The 20,384-nt window shown below is 41.7% G+C and overlaps 3 protein-coding genes across 6 annotated transcripts in view; 2 read left to right on the top strand and 1 right to left on the bottom strand.

The window, feature by feature from the left end:
- The first annotated feature begins 1,250 nt into the window (after positions 1-1,250).
- Positions 1,251-12,748, top strand: LOC124176219 (paramyosin, long form-like). The gene is made up of 16 exons (XM_046557177.1): positions 1,251-1,601; positions 2,671-2,727; positions 4,042-4,128; positions 4,251-4,417; positions 5,954-6,191; positions 6,307-6,426; positions 6,537-6,686; positions 6,751-6,897; positions 6,993-7,209; positions 7,278-7,405; positions 7,484-7,596; positions 10,632-10,827; positions 10,936-11,064; positions 11,146-11,517; positions 11,612-12,058; positions 12,183-12,748. The coding sequence occupies exons 1-15, from the start codon at positions 1,482-1,484 to the stop codon at positions 12,002-12,004; spliced, it is 2,634 nt and encodes an 877-aa protein (XP_046413133.1). The 5' UTR covers positions 1,251-1,481; the 3' UTR covers positions 12,005-12,058; positions 12,183-12,748.
- On the top strand, positions 8,545-10,718 carry LOC124176222 (paramyosin, short form-like). The gene is made up of 2 exons (XM_046557184.1): positions 8,545-9,066; positions 9,840-10,718. Exons 1-2 carry the CDS (start codon positions 8,770-8,772, stop codon positions 10,335-10,337), a joined length of 795 nt encoding a protein of 264 aa, XP_046413140.1. The 5' UTR covers positions 8,545-8,769; the 3' UTR covers positions 10,338-10,718.
- Positions 12,749-15,621: 2,873 nt separating the features above from the next.
- LOC124176220 (TGF-beta receptor type-1) overlaps positions 15,622-20,384 on the bottom strand; it is a 30,982-nt gene continuing 26,219 nt past the window's right edge. For all 4 annotated transcript variants that reach the window (XM_046557179.1, XM_046557180.1, XM_046557178.1 and 1 more), the window contains exon 8: positions 15,622-20,179. In XM_046557179.1, coding sequence (XP_046413135.1) covers positions 20,057-20,179 — 123 coding nt within the window. In that variant the 3' untranslated portion in view covers positions 15,622-20,056. The remainder of the gene's footprint in view (positions 20,180-20,384) is intronic.

The following is a 20,384-nucleotide window of genomic DNA, read 5'->3' as shown; positions in this document are numbered from 1 at the left end:
AACACCTAACGGTTGAACCATTCAAATCTGAGCTCTTATATCGCCGTGAACAAGAGAACATAAGCCGGAAAAGCTTCGAGCGCAAGGCCATCCTCCCTGTATGGGCAGGCTTTGGGAGGAGCGTGGTTCCCTGAATAGATGTCAATTATGACAGATAAACTAATGACATTGGTATTATTGGTTGGCAGGAGGCAGGAGGATGGTTTGCGGGGTAAGACTTTTCGTCAGTGCCCAGGTTATTCTGGGCCGGTCCTTAATATCTGGAATTCTTCACCAGAGAGAGCGCCGAGAGTGCGCGAGCGTCCCCGACGGTCGCGGTGACGCCAAAGAGGCGAACCATCGAGAAGTCTGCGGGCTTCGGGCTAATCTCAAATTACGCAGAGGAGCGCTCGCACGGCTGCTATACTTCTTTGCCCGCCACAGCTCACAGCAACCATTTATAGACACTCGAACAGCGGGGCACGGTGGGAGGCTAAGGAATCCAAATGAAAATCATCATTTCATTACTCGATTTTTTTTCCCCGCTCATTTTGCGAGAAAACTTGAGATCACGTTCATACGTCGGTGATTAACTGCAGGTTACATAGAGCTGGTCCGATTGATAACCGCAAAGACAATGCTATTGTTGCCGTTGCTGTTACCATTCTTTTCCCCCCTTCCGAATCCAGCATGTTGACAATGACTGAACTTTAAAAGATAGGGCAATACCCTGATCATGTTTCGCCTTCAAGTATGTACCAAACGTGTAACCTAGATAGCTTAATGGAAAAATAGTCTTTTACCTGTATCCGTAAGAATAATCTGGTGGATGGTGGATATTACCTTTCGCCGTCAAGCAAATGAATCGATAGTGAATCTGGTGAAAAATGCTGGCCAGCCGTTCGATTCGCAGAGACCGGATCTGATAATGGATTGACCAGGAGTTGGTTGAAAAGGATGAAAGTTTGGCCAGAACCTGCGGGGTCGAAGAATTTTCTGTTATCGGTGGGCAGGCGCTGCAGGGGATGCGATATGCGCTGGCAGCGATTCAAATAGACCGATCTGGAAAGAAGTGGCGATGAGGAGAACGGGAGCCCAGGCGAGCCGGGGGTGCAACAGCCTTAGGTCTGTCCGGTATCGTGGAAGATTTGATGCAGATATGAAATTATTCAGTCCCACGATCACGTTGGCAATGTTTTTGGAAACGGGGCGGAGCGGTCAGGACGCATGCGTCGCCGCTGGTAGTTTTTACGGGGCCATGGAGTTGCCGTCGAGTCATACGAACGACGGGTCGCGCACTACGAGTAGGGCGCTGGTCGGCTCCGAAACGCAACACACGACAGAGCGACTGACGAAGGCTGGGACAGACGTAGACTTACTCCTCGCCCATCAATTGAATAAGACTAACCGCGGACGAAGAGAAGTGAAGAGGAAAGGAAAGCTTCGTTTCTTAGTGAACCCATATAATAATACGTCAGCGATCGACTAGTCCATAAATAAAGATGTCTTCCTCAGCGGTAGCGAAGAGTTCGAAGTACACGTACCGGTCTTCGGGTGGTGCGGGCTCTGCCGATGTTAGCATCGAGTACAGCGCCGACCTGAGCGCTCTCTCCAGACTCGAGGTATGTTACACATTTTTTTTCACACATCTCTCGACTTCTCTTCCCAAGTGATTTAGGCCTTCGATCATCGGCTAACTGTGGATACGCGTACGCTGATCTGCGGCTGGAAACGAGCAATATCTGCACCGCGACTGCCGGTTACACAGCGCGTTTTTTGAGCCGAGCAAAGTGTATCCAAATTGCGGAAAACTTTTGTGTGAGTGATTATGAAGGTATTGTGAAACCGTAAGATTCAATAAAAGAAAGTGGAACGTCTGATGATCGCCTTTGCTGGGACTATGCGATGCTTCTTCGAATGGTTTCAAGACCACCGGAAAGATATTTTTTCAAGACCACGCCGTAGATTTCATCATTCTGGTTATCCAAAATGGCGGATTAATAACTACGTAACAGTGTGAACTAGGCTGCCGGGCTCGCTGGCATAACGTAAATACCGGATCGGTTGTGAGCAATAATTGATTGGGATCTTCTCTCTTCGACTAAAATTTTATGAATCGCACTGGAAATCTCACTGTCGAATCACCGTCATGCAATGTAAGATAAAAACGGGGTTGTCGTTGCCGTGACCCTGTGCCCCATAAAAGTGAATGAAAATGATGAGGTTCCGTATTTTAGAGTGAGAGAGAAACATGTGTATTGAAGTTCAGTGACCAAAAGACACGCTCAATGGCAACTGACCAAACCAAAAGTGGATGGATACGGCTACGGTGGCTACCGGATAGCTGAGTCCGAAAATAGTAATGGATTATTTTTAAATAATACAACGGTAACGGTTAATCGCCGGAAAACCTTAACGATTAATCATCCCGAAATTCTAAATGCATTCGTAATATGATGATAAAAAAAATAATTGGATCATAGTAAGGCTAACGTACTTTTGTTCAGCGGGAAAAGTTAATATTTTTTCGTAAGCTAAGGCAGTGGATTTTGAAATTGAAACTATCAAATAAAAATAATTAAAAATAAGTAAATAAATATATGGCGTAATCGATCAACTTTGTTTCGTTTTTAATTCAGATTTTTTCCTCATACCTCGTATTAATTTTATGCATCCATTCTTTCATTTCAGGACAAAATTCGCCTGCTCCAAGATGACCTGGAGTCTGAGAGAGAGTTGCGTCAGAGGGTGAGTTTCTGAAAATTGTCCTAGAACATGAGAAAAGAAAAAAAAAAAATCTGTCGGTGTTGAAATCAGAAATCGACGCTACAGCTGCATAGCAGAATAATTCTTGAGTCAAGTAAATAACGATTTCGAAAAATTTACGCTAACGGTAAATGCAAAATTTTTCATTTTCGGTTATACAAGTATTAAGATTTGAATTTCAACTTGTGGAAGAAAGAAAACCTAGTAGATTGGCAGAAGGGGAGGGGGGGCGGCGGCGGAGAAACGGTACGGGGGCAAGAGGTGTTGAAGAATGTCCAGCTCACGCTGTGTCTATTTTCAGATGCTCAGGCCTTCAGTAGCTCTTCGCATTCTGAATTCTTTCATCATGTTTCATGCTAATCTGAAAAATTGTAGTTTACCCCAAAAATTGTTCGGCCCTTTACTTTCAAACACGCGTTCTTATTTCCAATGAACCAAATTTTTAACCCCCGGTCGAATCGAAATCTTGGCGAATATCAAATGTCGTCGATTTGTAATTACATCAACATGGATGCTGAGGCGGAACAAATCGACGCGTGGACTCTTTGTAGATCTTTGATCGTACGATGAACCTTTTGTCGTTTAAAGCGTACTAAGCTTGCAGCTAATTTTGATTGACTCTGTTTCTGTGTATCTCACGTAAACAATTGGGCCACCGCTGATTGGGCCTAGGCTCGCGTAACTTGAGCAATTGCCAAGAGCTGCGGTTGATGCGTACGGGGAAAAATTTTGTCGGCAAGGTCCGTCATGGAATACCTTTCGGCACAACGGAGATACTTACCACTTCCGAAGTGGTCCTTGGATCGCAAGTTTCAAGTATACGCATCAGCGACGCCGTTCAAGCGGCGCTTAAGTTATCGATAAGTTTTAAAACGGTGAACGATGTTGAAACGATTATCCGCATCGCATGAACAAAGTCAGGTGACAAATATCTTGTAGGTACAGAAGGTTACGCAATTTAAAAGACAAGCGAAATGACGGTTTCTGTATTCGTAATATTAATAAAGCTACTCTAGAAGTGAGTCGGCCAACCGAAATTAGACTGAAGCTATTTAAGGAATATGACGTCATGCGCACCCCAAGGGGATCAGTACCGTCGCGTCATCATTAGCGTGATATCAAATTTTGCGGATCACTGGATTTTCGCGAAATGGAAACGCATCGGTACGTCTCATAAGGGTTTATAACTTAATAAGAGAACTTGAACACTCCGATGATACCTTCGTGCCTGGATACCGTTCTGCCCTCATTGCATTGGTTAATTTTAGAGATTAACGGAGTTGTTCCGTTTTGCAGATCGAACGCGAGCGCGCCGACCTGAGCGTGCAGGTAATTCAATTGTCCGAGCGCCTTGAGGAAGCTGAGGGCGGTGCCGAATCTCAGGTAAGATGTTGCATCTTTGAATGACAGCTATATGCATGGGATGAATATAGTATCACGTGCAAGTCAGAAACCATTGCGTATGACTTACCACCGTACAATACGACATTCTTGCGTTATTTTAGTTTGAGATCAACAGAAAGAGGGACACGGAGTTGGCGAAGCTTCGTAAACTTCTTGAGGATGTTCACCTGGAGAGCGAGGAAACCGCACACATTCTCCGCAAGAAGCACCAGGAAGTCGTCTCCGACTTTCAGGATCAAATCGATCAACTCTCCAAGGCTCGTGCCAGGTGGGTAAAGAATCCCAGAAGTCAATCTTAATCTCCTCGTCCCATGTTGCTCTGGACAGGGCTGATGTCGTGGGTAATTAGTATTAGTGGGAGAATTGAAAAAAATCCAAATCAAAAAAGGTGTCACGAGTCCGCTCACGATTCCAGCGTGATTCATCGGCGCTTGCTCGACGCACCGCTCGGGTAACATGGAAATAAGAAATTACATCCACCCCGGTGATTCACATACGGTATCTAAGGTAAATATAGCTAGTCCGTGGAAAATATCTGAAAATTTCAAAGCGTATGCCTCCGTGGCTGGCCAGGGTCCAAGCACAGAAGTCTCCACACCTGAAATACATAGAGCGTCCGGCAGTTTCTAAACATAGACTATCGTCCCAGCGACCGGCGTGTATCGAACACAATGTTACAAGGACGTCAACGGATAATAAGTGTCCCCGCTAATTGTTTTGGCGGAATACTATTTCTGGTACAGGTTCGAGAGTGACATAATATGTCCATCTCCCAATTTGTCGAGATGTTAATATTATGGTCACCAGTTTGCAATGGACTTACGACTCGCTCTGGCATACATACAATCGACATATGAGAGCAAGAAGAATCTCAGTCATCTATTTTTGCTTCTGCATGTCTGCGACACACTCCACGAAAACAAAGTCGCGGAATGTTGTCTTTCACTGGAGCCTTCCTCCTGTTGTAACGACTTCCGGGTTGGAAAGCTCTAGACAGAAGCCCAACAGCGAATGACAGTTGTCACGTGTCGACGATGCCATCGTATCGAGCTGTGAAATGTAAGGTTTGAAGCATCTCGGGAATTCGTTATGGTTCTAATTTTGAAACGATACAGACTGGGTGACTAAATCGACATAAGTAATAATATCTCCATCCTTGAAGAGTATAGATCGATAAAATTGACCTTGTCGAAATTCTATTTGGACCAATAGCTCGGACTTCATATTCTGGTGAACATGTGAAACGTTTTTTTTTTTTTATCAAATTGCCTATCGCACGTACTATAAGTCCACATCGGAAGAATTAGAAAACCAACAATAATTTCTGAAAAAAGGGACGCATAGTTCACCTGTTGAACGGGCATCGTGGCTGAGGAGGGCAACGTCGCCGCGGTGCTCACTCTCGTTAAAATAGCGAGTCCAACTACAGGGCGCTCTTTCTCTTCTTCCCTCTCAGTCGCTCTGCTTATGACTATTTTTAACCCCGGGAGTCTAAAGCATGCCGCAACCAACGTTGGCGCGCCATATTAGTCCACGCCACCGGTCCACGACTATCCCCCACTTTACTCGAAACCGAATGGCTGACACCTTACACCTTACACCTTTCCACGCGCATTGCGTAGGTGGTTACGAGCTTACAGAAATTTTTCCCAAAAAATGTATCACCCGTTGATTTACCACTGCACAGATTAACAAAGCCAGGATGCGAAGTGGGATTTAAAAGTTCACAAATCCATCGGTTGACTTCCAATTCGTACACAGAAACACCGAGTATCTCAGATTGGAAACTTTTATTCACTTTCAGAGCTGACAAAGAGAAGGGAAAATTCCAGCAAGAGGTTTACGAGCTGCTCGCCCAGGTAGACTCCGTGACGAAGGAGAAGCTCCTGTCCATCAAGACAGTCGAGAAGCTAGAGATTCACGTTTCAGAACTGAACGTTAAGATCGAGGAACTGAATCGCACTATCGTGGATATTACCAGCCACAAGACCCGTCTCTCCCAAGAAAATATCGAGCTCACCAAGGAAGTCCAAGACCTGAAGGCAAGTGCTGGGGTTCCACTTGGACCATTATTACACGTGTATTGGGCCCTATCCCGTCCTCTCGATACTTTTCCGAGCAACTTCAAGATAATAATGGTCTACTCATAAATTTTAGGTAAACATCGAGAACGTTGTTTACCTGAAGTCACAGATTGCGAGCCAACTTGAAGATGCCCGACGCCGCCTTGAGGATGAGGAACGCCGTCGTTCTTTGGTTGAAGCCTCTCTTCATCAGGTATTTTCAAAATAACGACATTTTGAGGTGCAAGATTCGCCTGCAATTGCAGGTGATATAGTAAATCAAGAGTGGCAATTGATTCTGGATCATAACACAATCACTTGTAGGTCGAAGTCGAGTTGGAATCTGTCCGCGTACAACTGGAAGAGGAATCCGAGGCTCGTCTAGACCTGGAACGTCAGCTTGTCAAGGCCAACGGTGAGGTGTCCATCTGGAGGTCCAAATATGAGACCGAGGCGAATGCTCGCGCTGAAGAGGTCAGTTAATCTATTGATTCTTGAACCTCGTAATTTTTCACGAACATCTTCGTTTGCAAAACAGGTTGAGGAACTTCGCCGCAAGTACTCAGCTCGCATTCAGGAACAGGAGGAACAAATTGAGACCCTTCTGGTGAAGATCAACAACTTGGAGAAGCAAAAGTCACGTCTACAGTCTGAAGTAGAGGTTCTCATTATCGATCTCGAGAAGGTGCGATTGGCTTTCTTTCTAATCCAGCGTTATTCATATCATTTTCTAACATACTCTCGGAAGATTCAGCGATAACCTTGTTACGTCGTTTCCAGGCCAATGGAACAGCTCGGGAGCTCCAGAAACGCGTAGAACATATGGAGAAGGTCCACATCGAGCTTAAGTCACGGTTGGAAGAAACTGTTCAGCTGTACGAGCAAACTCAACGCGACCTGCGCAACAAGCAACAGGAACTGCAACGTACGAATGCTGAGCTCGACAAGACCCGCGAAATGAAAGATCAACTGGGTCGCGAGAACAAGAAGCTTGCAGGTTTGTAATGCAAAGCTATTCAAGTTATCCATTGGAACGCGTTACATCTCCTACCTTTATTATTGCAGACGATCTATCCGACGCTAAGAACCAGCTGGCAGACATGAACCGACGCCTACACGAGTTGGAATTGGAACTTCGTCGCCTGGAGAACGAACGCGAGGAGTTGGCTGCCGCATACAAGGAAGCCGAAGCAGTGAGTATATTTGCAAGGGGTCTAATCTCCACGATATTAACTGCATCGCTTATTTGAATCCTTCTTTCCAAAAAATAGGGCCGCAAGGTGGAGGAACAGCGCTCTCAGCGTTTGGCTGCTGAGCTTAGCCAGTTCCGTCACGAGGCTGAGCGTCGCCTCGCGGAGAAGGACGAGGAGTTCGAAGCGTTCCGGTAGGTGGATGTTTTTCAAGATCGGGCCTAGTAACAGAAAGTTTACAGGAACGCGTTGATCGAGTCATTTTAATAATTACCGAAATGGACGCGTGCTATCAATGCAAATCGTTGTTTCAATGTTAGATCTTGCATCTACGACTAAACTGATTCTTTCGGCAAGACGGTAATGGTATAACCGATCGATAACGTGCGCTACCGCTGCTCACCCAACATCTGTCAATACATTGATCGTATGCTAGAGGGTATCATGTTTTGGCTCGGGGCATCCTATGGCTGATGTAATCTTGATTATTTTTATTCGATTGTTACGCTGTCTTCTGATTCATCATCAGCTATTTACATCGGACATTTACGTGACACACATTCAAATAATTATCTACAGAAGATATTACATATCTTGGGTGAGAAGTGACGAATATTTGTCGGCGTAGTCGGATACTCATTACTCATGTAAGTAATTTAGAAGAGTCTCTTGGTTATCGTATAAAAACAAATGATCAATATTGGCAACTGATGGTGATCAAAAAAGGACAATTCGATGGGTCAAGTCATGATACATGGAGCCTTCCCAGAATATCCTTGAACCATTAATATTTTCTCTTATTATATATGGTACTTGTTAAAAAAAAAAAAAAAAACTTCATCACTATATGTAAAACACTGCTCAGGACATAATTGGTATGAGAAAGCTACCAGATATCTAGCACGAGGCTGTCATCACATCTCTCTATTAATACTGAGGTATGCTTTTGTGAAGACATGGTCCATTTATTAGAGAGAGAGAGACTCTGATTGGCTACACACAGCGTTTCAACCCTATTAAGCAATCAATGAAAAAGCTACAAATGAAACCCCTGCATGACGACGTGCTTCAATTTTACTTAAACGTCAGTTAGCATACGTGTGCCTGTGTCACGAGAGCAGGTCCTGCACATACCGCGCAGCTGTCAGTCTGGCACCTTTTAACTTCAGTAGGGATGCTAGGCAGGAAAAGATCGCACCCCTGAAGCGTTTGTCACAAATAACAGATGGTGAAATAATTCAGTAATACCTGAGGATAACGTTGCACAAAAAATCACAAGGATTGAAGTTGAAAAATAGAACAGAAAAGACACTATAAAGAGGTGGGTGAAGAAACGGTGACAGCTGACGCTACGAGGAAACTTCAGAATGGCGTCGCATGTGCCGCTCTCCCATATGCCGTTAGAACCGAAATGGCGGCATAGGCCAACATTCGTTTACAACAAGAACTATGCATACGGGATCAACTACTACCAACCAATGATCGATTACATCGATGAGCGAGAAAATCGAGCCAGAGCCAAGTCCGAGTATCCCCACCTCCCGTGGTCGGACAGTCGCGCGCTCTGGGAGGACAAAAAGGTGCAGACTTACACGCCGAGAGATCTACAACGATTGGCGGTTGACGCGGAGGTGCAGGCAAAAGATCATCTAAGTACATTTAAGGTAAACCCTCTCCGCAAGTTCTTTTAAACGCAACGTCAAGGATTTTTGAGGAACCAAAGGAAAGCGTGGTGTTACAAACTGGCACGCGACTCGGTGGCGACTTGACCTTTTCAATTCTAAATTCGTCTCAGCGGAAGGTGCACTCTGAGTCTCTGATAGTCTGATAGCGCATCGTGATTTACGCTAATGGAATCATACACTCGCGGTAATCAGCGTTGATTATTTGAATATTTATAAACGAATTCGACTAAGCTGCCACTACGGCGTCAGCGAGAAATTAAACCGGTCAAAGCTCTAGGTTCCACGTGCGGGTTTCGAGTGTTTGAGATTTGTTAAACGGAAAACGCCTTATATCGCTATTCCCCGCAGCCAAGACTAGCAAAGTGAAGAACCGACGAAATTTCGACACGCCAGTCGGCCTGGTCGTTTAATACGGAATGGTAACGCTGACGAAATCCGTTCGATTCCATTTTGGACAGAAAGCAAAGCTGCTCTGTGAAGTCGGTGCCAAGTCGGTAGCCCGTAGTGATTTTTGCAGCAAATTATTTTAATACGCGAATATCTATGCCTGGCTACTAAATGCTTCGAAGTATAATTGCAAACCGCGTGTGAAGAAATCGTTGTCGATGAAATTTCTTTGTTCGTGATACTTTTCGGAGTGCTGGGTAAAAGCCAGGGCTACTTGCACATGCTTCATAGGAATTTTTTTTTTCTGTGCTATAAAAAACATTCAATTGATTTTCACTAACTAACCTTAGAAACGTAATCTTAAGGTTGCCAAGCGTTCGGACTTCAGCCTTTCAAAAACAATTCACGCGAGTCACGTAACGAAAGAAATTTTTCCGAGGAAACGTGTCATCTGCAGACCCGTTCAAGTGCGTCCAAGAAGCGAGTCCCGAGAAATAGAGCGAAAAATCATGAGCGATTTGGAACTTGGATCTCTGCAGGACGTTCAGACTATGAGAGAGGTGAAGGATGCTCTGGAGCATGGCAGGCGTTTACGCGGAAAATCTGCCAAGGCTATAGAGTTTCATTTGAAAGCTGACGCTCTGCAGAATCTTTCGCAAAGCCAGGAATTGGCAGATATAAGGAAATTTCAAAGAAATGCTGTACACGTCCTTATGGATGACAGGATGCACTCACAATTTATGAGCAACAGAGCGCGGATGGCCAGGGACGATCCGAAGTTCCTGGAGCCTCTCGACAACCTCAGCCATGAACTGAAGGAATTCGAGCAGAAGTCGAGCGGCTATTTCTTAGACAAGAGGTAGACAGACTTTGGCACGGGATCTATGTGATCGCTAGGCATATAGAAACTAGTCCCCAGACGAAAATAACACAAATCTGGTTTTGTAAAATAATCCAATCGCAAGTACCCATGAAACGGAGTTCAAAACCAAAATACAAATCTCTACGATGTAGTCCCCAATCCTTCTCACTACAACGTTTCTATCTCTCTTTGTGAATAATTGTGTTGATTGTCTGACAATGGACCGATTCTCTATCCAGAAATAACTTCTGGAGTTGCAGGCTTATTGTTAAACAAACTTGTTATTTTCCAACAGCAAACAGACCAGCATTGAGATCGAACAGCTAAACGCCCGCGTCGTCGAAGCCGAGACCAAGTTGAAGTCCGAAGTAGCTCGCGTCAAGAAGAAGCTGCAGATCCAAATTACCGAATTGGAACTTTCCCTGGATGTTGCCAACAAGAGCAACATCGATCTGCAGAAGACGATCAAGAAGCAATCCCTGACATTGACGGTAAGGAAAACTTGAAAGTGATCTCTTTGAACGGCGAAATCGTTCGAGACACAAGTAATTACAACAAACAAAAAAATACAGATAAATAATTGACAATGCTGTTTTCAGGAATTGCAATCGCACTACGACGAGGTTCAGCGCCAGCTGCAGGTGACTTTGGACCAACTCGGCATCAGCCAGCGCCGTCTCTTATCCCTGACTTCGGAGCTCGAGGAAATTCGCGGCAACTACGAGTCTGTAAGTTGGTGATAGTCAAATATTCGTAACCGCAAGGGTGTGATGAAGAGAAACAAGCGCTCATTCTTCTCTCGTCTTTAGGCCCTTCGCGCGAAGAGATCTGTCGAGCAGCAGTACGAGGAGTCGGTTAGCCGTATCAACGAGCTGACAACGATCAACGTGAACATTTCCTCAGCCAGGGCGAAGATTGAGCAGGAATTGGCCACCCTCGCTGGAGACTACGAGGAAGTTACCAAGGAGCTACGCGTTAGCGACGAACGGTTCCAGCGCGTCCAGACCGAACTCAAGCATACCGTTGAAATCCTGCACGACGAGCAGGAGCGTATCGTGAAGATTGAGGCTGTCAAAAAGTCTCTGGAGATCGAAGTGAAGAACCTGTCCATTCGACTTGAGGAAGTTGAGGCCAACGCTATCGTCGGCGGAAAGCGCATCATCAGCAAACTCGAAGCCAGGGTGAGTACTACGATCGTCTGACTTCTCTCTTCTCCCCTTCGTTGTTAATACCGATTCGCGCTAATCGCTGAACGAACCACTGATCTACGTACAGATCCGTGATCTCGAGCTTGAACTTGACGAGGAGAAGCGCAGACACGCAGAGACCGTGAAGATCCTTCGCAAGAAGGAGCGCAACATCAAGGAAGTGATGATCCAGGTAGAGGAGGACTCGAAGAACATCGCCCTCCTCCAGGAGGCACTAGACAAGTCGTCGCAAAAGGTCAACATCTACAAGAGGCAGCTCCAGGAACAGGAGGGCATGTCCCAGCAGAGCGTTACGCGGGTGCGCCGCTTCCAGCGTGAACTTGAGGCCGCGGAGGACCGCGCCGACACCGCCGAGAGCAACCTGACCTTGATCCGTGCCAAGCACCGCAGCTTCGTAACCACATCGACGGTGCCCGGGTCTCAGGTATACCTCGTGCAAGAGACGAGGCAGGACGTTTAGGCCACAGCACAACCCATCGCAGCTCTGACACCACACCGTCATCATCACTATCACGTAGGTTTTGAAACAGTCCATCGACTGGATTGCTTCGTCGGCGCTGAACAATCGCACATTCTTTTTCATGTCATTCGACTATCTCTCTCCGGCACTTTTTTCACGTTTTCAATCGATTTCACAGGCACTTCCGAATAACAACGAACAACTTTGTACAACGATCATTGGCAGCTGGGAGTTCATCAGATATACCAGATATTGCTAATGGATGGGCGAGAGGCTGCTGCGGCCCAAGCCAAAGGAGAACCTTCCAGCTTCAGAAACTGTTTCTATCCGAGTGTAAACGAAACGAAGAATAAAACTATACGTATAATATAACACCAACTTGCGACGTAATTCTCGTCCCCGAAGAAGCGCGTCATTTAAAGATCATCAATTACTAAGATATATCATTATAATTATAAACTAAGTAAAAGAAAAAACAAAAACACATACGTCTATTATACATACTTGTATTTAAATAATAATAATAATAATAATTCTATTCTATTCTATTGTCTATATTATAGATAGGTACTATTGCCCATACACAACTCTTTCACTGTACGACATATACAATAGCTTATGTCATCTTTAATTTAATAATAAACTGAAACACGTACGTACGACATAAAAAAAAAAAATTGGAGAATCTTCCATATACATATACAATAGCAACAACAACAATAATTATTGTTCATCGCTGCTCCGGAGCACTGGTCTTGTTACTGAATAAAGATTTCCCAATATTTTTTGTATAAATCCAAGCCGTAAGATACAACCCCTGCTTACTCGTACACTGCATTCGCTTGTATTCATTGCAGAGGTATAGTTACTTCCTTCCTGGCAATAGTGAGAAATTAAGTAAAACCATGGAACATATTAAATCATTATTCATAATAATATGTACGTATAACTGTTATTAACCGAATTCCAATAGTCGCCGCAGTTTGGTGCAACCATCATCGTATAGTATTAATGTGTTCGTGAGATTACAATTAATTAAGACATTAAGACAAAATTAACGAAAGCCACGATTCAACACGGCTCTCGATTTACTAACAACATTAGACTTACAGATACGGACCAGTACATAATGTTAAGTATTTACTCATTGTACCTGTACGTCGAGGTTTCCACAGCACCAAGCCGCAATCTTTTCAGTGAAGTCTCAAGTTTACCTGTCATTATCATATCTATCCGGCATATTAACGGGAGGGCGAATAATTTTATGAAAAAAAATAGTCCATCTGGAACGATATTTGTGGTGAAAGATCTGAGGTAACTAGAACTAACCGCATACGAGTTATAATTCGAGCAATAAGAAACCAGTAACTGCGGAAATACGAATTTTCAACATCCGGCATCTCGCAATAAAATTACAAATCTGAATCTATAGAACATACTCGTATTACTTGATATAGGAACTGCGCACTGGTAATTTTATATGGTCATGCCCCCCCCCCCACCATCGTAGTATCCACGCGACAAAACAAATGTGATAAATTTATAAAAAGAGATCAGTTAAAAATCAGTTGACATTGAAAGTCTTATACTATCTTGATCTTGTTAACCCTTACCTTACCCGATCATCGATTCTATCTATTCGGCTATGCGACAGTGATACCATCTACCTGGTTGGAATGTCATCAATAGTTGTTTACGTAAATATGATGTCGATTGTAATCGATCAAAAAAAATTTAAATAACATGCCTTCTTCGCAACATGAAACAACTGGTGGTGTAGATAGATCTAGGTTTTCTCCAACAGGCATTTGTCGTATGCTTCCGGAAGAAAACGAAAAAATTGTTCTCACGCTAACTTGACATCGAGCTACAAGGAAAAATCACTCGCAGAAGAAAAAAAGTACGTTTTACGTACGACAGTCGGGAAATAATTGCAAAAAGTATGGTGTAAGCGAACATTTTTCCAAGCATTTTAAAACTTTTTGAATCCAGAAACTCGAAAATCTTGAGTCTAGGCACTGCATGAGCATTGTAATAGAATAAAAAAATATTTTGGCTGTTAGGAATTAATTCCTTGTGTACGTACACGTCAAATACTAATTCTGAACAAATTTTAGAATTTTACTCAGTCTCTTTATCGTCCTTCATTGGGATTTATAATAACAGCAACGACAATGCCCAAAGTATAACGCTTTCCCTGTAGAACTTTTGTACAAATTGAAGCTAACCACCCAATAGATCAGTAATTCCACCATTTCGGCAGGGCGCAGGCGTGATATTTGAGGTACGCGTTTAACGCAGTCGAGAAAGGAGTAACATTAGATAGCAGTACCCGTAATGATGATATTTTCTCATATCGAGGTGTACGAAAATCTGCTTACTGCACTTTGCAATGTCTTCGCAATTTCAAGAATGCACTATTTAAATTACGGTCTTATTGTACCGTTCATTTGTATGATGCTTCAACAGACATTCTTGCTTAAATAAATTCGATTATCATTTTATACGCGGAAAAAATGGGAAAAATTTTGTTCAGCAATTGAATAATTATTGAATGTGTACATAAAATGTGTCAAGTATCGTATAAAAATGATATAGGAATTTTCACGAGTTGACGCATGGCTAAGGGTGTAAGTAATCTTACGGTGAGAATTGTGCATGGTAAGTGATTGGACCGCGTGTGTTCAATGAAGGCATGGTCATATGAATTATTCATAAGTTTCTCTTTTTTTGGTACCGTCTTCGATATGCTGCAATTAATTTATTCTTTGCTGATAATTTCATACAAAAACCCGACATAATTATATGTACCTATAATACATAAGATAGCCACAAGAGAATATACGTCAGAAACTGGTGAGTTTTTCCTTTCTAATCTTTTGCACACTTTTCAACCAAGTTTGATCAGATTTTCGTGTCGAAAATATCATTTCCCGTTCAACTACGGGTGAAACGTGACGGTATCATTAGGTACGTAGGTCTATTGTAACAATGTCAAGACTGAGTAAGAAGTTTCTTCTCTGCATGCACGATGTATAAGGAGACTCTAATGTGTAGATGTTGAGTTTACCCTTTTCGAATCCTTGCTTCCGATGAGAAGCCCGTAAGACAAGCAATGCCGTCTATTGAATGATATGCGGATGTGCAAATCATTTATCTACGAGAGAATATTTGTTGAAAGAATGTAAATTCGAAAAATTGGTGATTTCGAAAAATTAACGACGGAGCCAGGAATCGAACCTGGCGTCTAGAGATGCTTGACCGGAGCCTTACTCCACTAGACCACCTAGCCGCCCTGACTCTGTTGTCGTTAATATCTCTCATCCCCAGTGAGTTCGAATTTGTTTTCCTGTGCCCGGTTTATGTGTGAGTAAGAACTTTCTTCTCTGCATGCACGATGTATAAGGAGACTCTAATGTGTAGATGTTGTGGTTACCCTTCTTGAATCCTTAAGACTCTTTCATACCACTATCACTCACCCCACGTTACGATTACAGTAATATTATTTATAAGAGTTTTAGACGTTATAATTACAATATGTGCATTACAAAAATTGCTAGACCAAAGAAAAACTTTAAATTCTGAAAATACATGTTTTAATTTTTTTTTTTTTCTTCCTTATCACTTCTATTTCTAAATTTTATTTTTTTCGTACTTTTCGTAATTGTAATTTTTTTCTCATTCCTCTTTCTTATCTCTTAACGGGTTATATTAATATTAGCATTCTACAATATTATATAGCTAATTGTATCATTTATTTTCACCGATTATTACTTAAATATAAATTCATTAAAGGCCATTCGATTCCAAAAATCATTCCAAGCTTCAATCACACTTTAAGAATTGTTTGATAAATATCGGTAACTCGTCGAAAATGCAGTGTTGCTCGAAAGGTATTTGTTCCCAACAACCCAATCAGCAGCCATATTTACTGGGTTACTCATCGCACCTCGCTTTGCAAATACTTAAATGTACTCGATTGCAAAGTAGGACAGAGTATAAGCCCCATATTTACACACAGCTTGGCACGGCATAAATCTCACTGGGACGTGTAAGGTTTTGTTAAAGCTGCACAAAGCCGAAACTCAGCAAGATATTACTGGGCATAGGAAAAAAAAAAAAAACGCCAGGACCATCCGGGTTCAATACCTCTTCGGAGTCCTGCAATGTCCTATCACGATTTTAGTCAGGGCTCGTTAAAGACTGAGATTAAGTTTTTCAAAACATTTCCCCGCAAGCAACGATACCACACGACGTAACTGACTACCACCTAACATTTGGGATCGCAAAACATATATTCATTACTACTAAAATATATTTTACAACAAATAAACAGCTACCAAATCATATGCAAAAATTATAATATTTGTAATCAATAATAGTCTTAATAGTAATAGGAGTGAAAGTAATAATTATTTTTTTAATTACAATCGTTGTGATAAACATTTACACCGTTATTTACAAGTTATATCATACAGATAAGGTAGACAATGATAGGGTTATAGAATGAAAAATGTATAATCTGCGTACAGTAAACTCTTATCAGCCAATGCCAATGCATGGCAGGACTTTTCCAAGTTCATCACTCTTTCGAAAGCTTGTTCTTACAGTGCAATGGAACAGGTAGAAAGCACTGAAATGCTTACATATATACTTATTTTGGCAAATACGTAATACCGTATTGATCCAAATTCAGGTTACAAAATGGAAAGACACCACGCGTGTTTGAGACCAGACAAAAAAATTGAGAATCCACCAACTAATTCAATTCATAGCGTAACGCGATTGAGGAAAGGATTGAAAAATGTTTCATCGGTAGGTACTGCAATGGACGGCACTTAACATGACGATGTTTATAAGAATAATGGTGATGATGGAATATATAACGTTTTCCCAACAGGCAGGGAGGGCAACGAAAACTGTGTCATTTAAAATTTGGACCATATTCAAGGAAAATACCTATAATTGGTAAGTTTGGATCTCAACGGTAAGAAATTGGAAAAAGTGTACAACAGATGGAGTACGAAGATTATGCAGCATAGTTTTGAAAGGATTGGTGGTATATACTAGAGATAATTTTTTTTAGCCAAATGAGTAATACCAATTAATTCCATCACGCTGAAATACATTATTTATGCGTGGTGGAGACACTTATAATGTTTCACTATCGCGATCGACTGAAGATATTGATTAGGTGTTTATAAGCAATGAATTTTATCGAAAACAGGTGATGTTCATTCAAGAGTTCACTATACTTTCTGTACGAAATCCTTTTTACTCGTCTGAAATGAATCCGGTTTACAGAAAATGATTGCTTCTTGAAGGCATAAGCTCTATTGCAAAACACAACATGAGGTTCTTCTTCTTTACTGATCGGACTAAGACTTCATATGAAATTCTACATTTAGACAAGTTTAAGCAGTAAGCAAGCATCCTAGTGCTGTGGGATTTTTTCACATCTCGAAGTGATTTCGTGCTATGCATTAATGGCCGTAAATTGAACTCGGTGTAATTGAACTATAATACGAATGTGAGATATCGGCTTCAAAGATAAAAGAGAAAAACATGGAATAAAAAACTTTCAATTCCTAAAGTGTAATTGCTTTTTGTTTTGTACCAGGTTTGTGGAGGCGTTGAGGGATGATTCTACAATTGGCAGTTTCGTTTTGTATCAGAATAAAGATCAGACTGTTCGTTCAGGGGCCCAGCCAATATTATCCTCAGCGAATTTTATTAAAAAGGGAGCATAGACTTGCGCCATTCGCAAGTCGTTAAAAACGTATACGCGTGGTGACATTATTATTAGTTACGGCTTTAGTGAACCTTCGATCATGTATTGGCACATCATTGTACTAGTGGTAGAAATCTGTAGGGTGACCCATCGGTGGTACTTCTCCAACGATTCGGCAACATTTGCCGTGTGAAAAAGTAACACCGAGCGGCAAAACATTATCGAGTATTATTCATTCATTAAATTAACCTACGTATTCCAGGAATGTATTAAATAAGGGTATGTGTGTGAAATTATCAGTATCAGAGGGTAAAATGCACTTGTGCCACGGGAGCTTTTGTCTTTCAAACGATCGAACAGCCTGCCCGAACTGGAATCAATCTTCAACCAAGCGACGCTGAGAGCACAATGTGTTGATGCAAAATTCACTGGGCCCCATTTGTTGTGTGAAAAAACATAAAACAATAGTTAGGAAAGAAATAAATGGTATAAAAATATGATTTTGTTTTCTAGGTTTCCAGTACTTTAGGTTCCATTGTGATATTGCAGACTTTAACTTGACTATTGGATGACAAAGATTATTCATTCCATTTGTGTAAGATATTGTTGCGGCTTCGATTTATACTGAGACACGCACATGCACTCTCTTTCTCTTTCTCTCTCGCACGCGACCACACATCTACACACATACACACACATGCATATATATATATATACACGTATAATATATATATACATATATGATATCTTGTAAGTGCAGAATGACAGATTATTTACTTGGATAGATATATGTGTGTGTATCTATGTATGTACGTATGTATGTATAGAATTATATGTATGCAATATATCTATTTCTCATATTTCTAGAAATTACTTCTACCTTTGTCTTGTCTCTCTCAAATATTTACACCTTTCGTCAAGAATCACGTTCGGCTGTTTATTATAGATGAATTCATTTCTGATAGCGGCCATTATTTTCTCTCGTTATTATAGTGTTATATTTGCCCATTTAGATCTGTTTCCGTGAATCGCAATCTCCCCAAGAGTCACGACATACCATACGTCCTAGCAAGCAAACAGAAATGGACTAATTGTAATTTTATCAATTCGAAGTGAATCCCCTTGTCCTCTTTGGCAAGGAAAACTTATTCGACCTAATACTTCATTTTCCGGAACCACAATTTACCAATTATCAAAAAATTTTCTAAAAAATAAAGTACTCTAAAAAATAGACATTTATGTTTATGTATTAAACAAAACTATTTAAATTTTTATTTCTATTCATTCTCAATCTTGTTCCCTCCATGTAACTCTATATTTCTCTCGCGCAATTACCAAGCAGCCTTCAATTTCAATTTGCTCGCAATAGACGCAAACACGGTCGACGCTAAAGAATCTAGCTGTCCCTCCCCCTCCGCTCCTCTCGCGTTCTCTCTCTCTCTCTCTCTCTCTCTCTCTCTCTCACCCTTAGTGTTTCGATTTTTCAAAGACTTTGTATAAAAAAGTTGGGCAAAATTGGTAAAAGAGAAAATACTTATGTTAATCCTCAGAGTAAGACAGCGGATATGCAAAAGTCATCGTATTCCCTGAATTACCTGCAATACCATTCGCACGTGACAATCTCGGTATGGTATACTACTCTCCTCCATTGACAGTCTTACACAGTATAAATGTGTCCCAGTACCGATTACTAAAACGTCTTAGGACGCATCTTTTCGGAGATCAAACTACGTGCCGCGGCGACAATCTATCTCAATCGACCGAGGACTTGCTGGCCGAATCCAAGAAATTTAGTCCAATATACCCTTCGAAGTTCTTCTGCCACCGCATCTGATTTCAAACCTTTTTATTGTTTGGTTCAAATTCTATTGAAAATATCCTGAGCAGCTTCCCGTCAAAGTCTTGGAACCAGTTAGGTCAAGACCGCATCAAATGACAAAAACTATCCTAAATCAGCTCGTGATAACCATTATATCAGTCCCTATTCTATTAGTAATATACACCGTTCGTTTGTCAAACGGAAGACCGACTTTTTCCCCACATCATCGATGTTACTCGTGTAGTTGAATGACCGCATCTTCTTTCCATCTTCTTTCTTCATCTTTTCGTGGGAGGTAATGTATTAAAAAAAAAATTTACATTCACTCAACACCCAATCAGTGTTAACAATAAAGAACCAACTAAGGAATGTCACGTGATTTAGCAAAACCACTGTGTCACTTCGTTTTTTTTTTTTTTTTTTAGTAGTTTTACCTAGTATCTGTTCAATCGTAAAGGTACTTTAGTCACTTATTATTTTTTCTTCTTCATACAATTATTATTTACTTGATGTCTTCGATGGTGCAATAGCTGGCTATTGACTTTTTAATTCTGAGTGCGGTCAGCCTGGCAGCCGCGTTTTGGTACCAGCATTCCTTCATTACTTTCGTCATTACCCGGAGCGCCTGAAAGGGAAAGAAAAATGCCAGCATTTTCACATGGAATAGCAAAATTTCTTTTACAGAATTTTTTTCTATCACGAAACTCGCAAAAGTTTCACACAGATACAGCACCGTTAACCCGTGCAGGTGCCTCGTGTTTAGACTTTCATTTCTCCAACTTTCTGGACAAACTTTGAGTTCTTCCGAAATGAATTGTCTACTCAGGTTT

The sequence above is a fragment of the Neodiprion fabricii genome, chromosome 2 (assembly GCF_021155785.1).
Source record: "Neodiprion fabricii isolate iyNeoFabr1 chromosome 2, iyNeoFabr1.1, whole genome shotgun sequence".
Lineage (NCBI taxonomy): Eukaryota > Metazoa > Arthropoda > Insecta > Hymenoptera > Diprionidae > Neodiprion > Neodiprion fabricii.
Note: the sequence above shows the minus strand (reverse complement) of the source record. Positions and strands in the feature narration are given on the sequence as shown.

Coding starts and splice junctions, on each gene's coding strand:
- LOC124176219 (XM_046557177.1), top strand. CDS start 1,482: ATGTCTTCCTCAGCGGTAGCGAAGAGTTCGAAGTACACGTACCGGTCT. Junction 6,898..6,992: donor TCATTATCGATCTCGAGAAG/GTGCGATTGGCT, acceptor CGTCGTTTCCAG/GCCAATGGAACAGCTCGGGA. Junction 10,828..10,935: donor AGCAATCCCTGACATTGACG/GTAAGGAAAACT, acceptor TGCTGTTTTCAG/GAATTGCAATCGCACTACGA.
- LOC124176222 (XM_046557184.1), top strand. CDS start 8,770: ATGGCGTCGCATGTGCCGCTCTCCCATATGCCGTTAGAACCGAAATGG. Junction 9,067..9,839: donor ATCATCTAAGTACATTTAAG/GTAAACCCTCTC, acceptor CGTAATCTTAAG/GTTGCCAAGCGTTCGGACTT.